Raw genomic sequence first — 6,000 nt, forward strand, 5'->3', positions numbered from 1 at the left:
ATACTGACTGGAGAGAATCCCCCATACTGACTGGAGAGAATCCCCCATACTGACTGGAGAGAATCCCTCCCATACTGACTGGAGAGAATGACTGGAGAGAATCCCCATACTGACTGGAGAGAATCCCCCATACTGACTGGAGAAAAACCCCATACTGACTGGAGAGAATCCCCCATACTGACTGGAGAGAATCTCCCATACTGACTGGAGAGAATCCCCCATACTGACTGGAGAGAATCCCCCATACTGACTGGAGAGAATCCCCATACTGACTGGAGAGAATCCCCCCATACTGACTGGAGAAAATCCCCCATACTGACTGGAGAAAATCCCCCATACTGACTGGAGAGAATCCCCATACTGACTGGAGATCCCCCATACTGACTGGAAAACTCCCATACTGACTGGAGAGAATCCCCATATGACTGGAGAGAATCCCCCATACTGACTGGAGAGAATCCCCCATACTGACTGGAGAGAATCCCCATACTGACTGGAGAGAATCCCCCATACTGACTGGAGAGAATCCCCCATACTGACTGGACTGGAGAGAATCCCCCATACTGACTGGAGAGAATCTCCCCCATACTGACTGGAAAATCCCAATACTAACTGGAGAGAATCCCCATACTGACTGGAGAGAATCCCCCATACTGACTGGAGAGAATCCCCATACTGACTGGAGAGAATCTCCCATACTGACTGGAGAGAATCCCCCATACTGACTGGAGAGAATCCCCCATACTGACTGGAGAGAATCTCCCATACTGACTGGAGAGAATCCCCCATACTGACTGGAGAGAATCCCCCATACTGACTGGAGAGAATCCCCCATACTGACTGGAGAGAATCCCCATACTGACTGGAGAGAATCCCCATACTGACTGGAGAGAATCCCCCATACCTGGAGAGAAACTGACTGGAGAGAATCCCCCATACTGACTGGAGAGAATCCCCATACTGACTGGAGAAAACCCAATACTGACTGGAGAAAAAGCCCATACTGACTGGAGAGAATCCCCCATACTGACTGGAGAGAAAACCCCATACTGACTGGAGAAAACATGACTGGAGAGAATCCCCCATACTGACTGGAGAGAATCCCCCATACTGACTGGAGAGAATCTCCCATACTGACTGTAGAGAATCCCCCATACTGACTGGAGAGAATCTCCCATACTGACTGGAGAGAATCCCCATACTGACTGGAGAAAAACCCCATACTGACTGTAGAGAATCTCCCATACTGACTGTAGAGAATCTCCCATACTGACTGTAGAGAATCTCCCATACTGACTGGAGAGAATCTCCCATACTGACTGGAGAGAATCCCCCATACTGACTGACTGGAGAATCCCCATACTGACTGGAGAAAAACCCAATACTGACTGGAGAGAATCCCCATACTGACTGGAGAGAATCCCCCATACTGACTGGAGAGAATCCCCCTGACTGGAGAGAATCCCCCTGACTGGAGAGAATCTCCCATTCTGACCCCCATACTGACTGGAGAGAATCCCCCATACTGACTGGAGAGAATCCCCATACTGACTGGAGAGAATCTCCCATACTGACTGGAGAGAATCCCCATACTGACTGGAGAGAATCCCCCATACTGACTGGAGAGAATCCCCATACTGACTGGAGAGAATCTCCCATACTGACTGGAGAGAATCCCCCATACTGACTGGAGAGAATCTCCCATACTGACTGGAGAGAATCCCCATACTGACTGGAGAGAATCCCCCATACTGACTGGAGAGAATCCCCCATACTGACTGGAGAGAATCTCCCATACTGACTGGAGAGAATCCCTCATACTGACTGGAGAGAATCCCCCATACTGACTGTAGAGAATCCCCCATACTGACTGGAGAGAATCCCCCATACTGACTGGAGAGAATCCCCCATACTGACTGGAGAGAATCCCCCATACTGACTGGAGAGAATCCCCCATACTGATTGGAGAGAATCCCCCATACTGACTGGAGAGAATCCCCCATACTGACTGGAGAGAAACCCAATACTGACTGGAGAAAACCCCAATACTGACTGGAGAAAAACCCCATACTGACTGGAGAAAAACCCCATACTGACTGGAGAAAAGCCCAATACTGACTGGAGAAAAACCCAATCCTGACTGGAGAAAAACCCAATACTGACTGGAGAAAAACCCAATACTGACTGGAGAAAAACCCAATACTGACTGGAGAGAATCCCCATACTGACTGGAGAGAATCCCCCATACTGACTGGAGAGATTGCCTCATACTGACTGGAGAGAATCCCCCATACTGACTGGAGAGAATCCCCCATACTGACTGGAGAGAATCTCCCATACTGACTGGAGAGAATCCCCCATACTGACTGGAGAGAATCTCCCATACTGACTGGAGAGAATCCCCCATACTGACTGGAGAGAATCCCTCATTCTGACTGGAGAGAATCTCCCATACTGACTGGAGAGAATCTCCCATACTGACTGGAGAGAATCCCCCATACTGACTGGAGAGAATCTCCCATACTGACTGGAGAGAATCCCCCATACTGACTGGAGTGATTCTCCAATACTGACTGGAGAGAATCCCCCATACTGACTGGAGAGAATCTCCCATACTGACTGGAGTGATTCTCCCATACTGACTGGAGAGAATCTCCCATACTGCCTGGAGAGAATCTCCCATACTGCCTGGAGTGAATCTCCCATACCGACTGGAGAGAATCCCGACTGGTGTAGCTAATAATTTTAGTAGTTCTATGGTCTATTTATTGTCCTCACGCTTTTTGCACACACTGTATATAGACTTTCTTTTTTTCTATTGTGTTATTGAATGTATGTTTGTTTATTTCATGTGTAACTCTGTGTTGTTGTTTCTGTCGCAATTCTTTGCTTTATCTTGGCCAGGTCGCAGTTGTAAATGAGAACTTGTTCTCGACTAGCCTACCTGGTTAAATTAAGGTGAAATAAAACAAGTTAAAAAAAAATATTTAAAAATAACATTAACATAAGGTATTGTTATTGGTGGAGTTATTACATTAAAATAAGGTATTGTTATTGGTGGAGTTATTACATTAAAATAAGGTATTGTTATTGGTGGAGTTATTAAAATAAGGTATTGTTATTGATGGATTTATTACATTAAAATAAGGTATTGCTATTGGTGGAGTTATTAAAATTAACATAAGGTATTGTTATTGGTGGAGTTATTATATTAAAATAAGGTATTGTTATTGGTGGAGTTATTATATTAAAATAAGGTATTGTTATTGGTGGAGTTATTATGTTAACATAAGGTATTGTTATTGATGGAGTTATTATATTAAAATAAGGTATTGTTATTGGTGGAGTTATTAAAATAAGGTATTTGTAACGGCGTTCTTCTTTAGTTGAAAGAGAGTCGGACCGAAATGCAGCGTGTAAGTTACTCATGTTTAATAGTGAAGACAAACAAACGAACTATACATGAAATAACTAATAATACAAAAACAACAAACAGAGCGTGAAACCTATTACAGCCTGACTGGTGAAACTAACACAGAGACAGGAACAATCACCCACGAAATACAAGGCGAAAACCAGGCTACCTAAATACGGTTACCAATCAGCGACAACGAGAATCACCTGACTCTTAAGGCAGCCAACCTATTTAAACACACACACACCCCTAATCAACTTTAAAACTACAAACCCCAATACGAAAATACAATACATAATAACCCCATGTATTGGTGGACTAACTAATTAAAACACATTAAAATAAGGTGACAGTATTGTTATTGGTGGAGTTATTATATTAACATAAGGTATTGTTATTGGTGGAGTTATTATATTTAAATGAGGTATTGTTATTGGTGGAGTTATTACATTAAAAAAGGTATTGTTATTGGTGGAGTTATTATATTAACATAAGGTATTGTTATTGGTGGAGTTATTATATTTAAATGAGGTATTGTTATTGGTGGAGTTATTATATTTAAATGAGGTATTGTTATTGGTGGAGTTATTATATTAACATAAGGGGTTCTTATTGGTGGAGTTATTACATTAAAATAAGGTATTGTTATTGGTGGAGTTATTATATTAACATAAGGTATTGTTATTGGTGGAGTTATTATATTAACATAAGGTATTGTTATTGGTGGAGTTATTATATTAACATAAGGTATTGTTATTGGTGGAGTTATTATATTTAAATGAGGTATTGTTATTGGTGGAGTTATTATATTTAAATGAGGTATTGTTATTGGTGGAGTTATTATATTAACATAAGGTATTGTTATTGGTGGAGTTATTATATTTAAATGAGGTATTGTTGTTGGTGGAGTTATTATATTAAAATAAGGTATTGTTATTGGCGGAGTTATTATATTTAAATGAGGTATTGTTGTTGGCGGAGTTATTATATTTAAATGAGGTATTGTTATTAGTGGAGTTATTATATTAACATAAGGTATTGTTATTGGTGAAGTTATTATATTAACATAAGGTATTGTTATTGGTGGAGTTATTATATTAACATAAGGTATTGTTATTGGTGGAGTTATTATATTTAAATGAGGTATTGTTATTGGTGGAGTTATTATATTAACATAAGTTATTGTTATTGGTGGAGTTATTATATTTAAATGAGGTATTGTTATTGGTGGAGTTATTATATTAACATAAGGTATTGTTATTGGTGGAGTTATTATATTTAAATGAGGTATTCTTAGCCATGTGGAGTATTTACAGTTGGATTACTATATATACTGTGACTTGTTGTCACAGTTGATCTTAAGAAAAATGTTTTTTGGTGGTCTGTTGAAGTGTCTTTGCTCATGTTTGTCTCCTGTCTGTCCTCTAACCCTCTGTCCCTGTCTCCAGGACAACCAGACCCCACTCCACATCTCCAGTCGTCTGGGGAAGCCTGACATCGTGCTGTATCTGCTGCAGAATGGGGCGTGTCCTGACGCCACTACCACCTCTGGCTACACCCCCCTACACCTGGCTGCCAAAGAGGGACACAGAGACGTCTCCTCAGTCCTCCTTGATCAGGGGGCTTCTCCAGACATCACTACCAAGGTACACACTACACCCAACACACTTCACTCTACACACTTCACCCTACACACTACTAACCCTACACACTACTAACCCTATTAGAGAGGGACACAGAGACATCACCTCAGTCCTCCTTGACACTACTTTACACTTTGCACTACACACTATACACTACACACTACACCCTACACACAGAGTTATAACTAGTTCCACTGGAGGAGGGTTAGAGTTATAACTATAGTTCCCTGGAGGAGGGTTAGAGTTATAACTATAGTTCCCTGGAGGAGGGTTAGAGGTTCCCTGGAGGAGGTTATAACTATAGTTCCACTGGAGGAGTTAGAGTTATAACTATAGTTCCTGGAGGAGGTTAGAGTTATAACTGGAGGAGGGTTAGAGTTATAACTATAGTTCCCTGGAGGAGGGTTAGAGTTATAACTATAGTTCCACTGGAGGAGGGTTAGAGTTATAACTATAGTTCCACTGGAGGAGGGTTAGAGTTATAACTATAGTTCCACTGGAGGAGGGTTAGAGTTATAACTATAGTTCCCTGGAGGAGGGTTAGAGTTATAACTATAGTTCCCTGGAGGAGGGTTAGAGTTATAACTATAGTTCCCTGGAGGAGGGTTAGAGTTATAACTATAGTTCCACTGGAGGAGGGTTAGAGTTATAACTATAGTTCCACTGGAGGAGGGTTAGAGTTATAACTATAGTTCCCTGGAGGAGGGTTAGAGTTATAACTATAGTTCCCTGGAGGAGGGTTAGAGTTATAACTATAGTTCCCTGGAGGAGGGTTAGAGTTATAACTATAGTTCCCTGGAGGAGGGTTAGAGTTATAACTATAGTTCCCTGGAGCAGGAAATTGGAGGACTCCTGATATCTCCAGGAGTAATGTCTGTATCTGTTGTGGTCTAGTACTGTCTTTATCTGTTGTGGTCTAGTACTGTCTGTATCTGTTGTGGT

The 6,000-nt window shown here is 41.5% G+C and overlaps 1 protein-coding gene across 1 annotated transcript in view; it reads left to right on the top strand.

The window, feature by feature from the left end:
• The window catches only part of LOC135531479 (ankyrin-3-like), a gene marked incomplete at its 3' end in the record, with an annotated part of 84,757 nt that extends 79,696 nt beyond the window's left edge, over nt 1-5,061 (top strand). The window contains exon 15 of the mRNA XM_064959511.1: nt 4,864-5,061. Coding sequence (XP_064815583.1) covers nt 4,864-5,061 — 198 coding nt within the window. The remainder of the gene's footprint in view (nt 1-4,863) is intronic.
• Between the last annotated feature and the right edge of the window lie 939 nt (nt 5,062-6,000).

This window comes from Oncorhynchus masou, unplaced genomic scaffold (assembly GCF_036934945.1).
Source record: "Oncorhynchus masou masou isolate Uvic2021 unplaced genomic scaffold, UVic_Omas_1.1 unplaced_scaffold_1597, whole genome shotgun sequence".
Classification (NCBI taxonomy): Eukaryota; Metazoa; Chordata; class Actinopteri; order Salmoniformes; family Salmonidae; genus Oncorhynchus; species Oncorhynchus masou.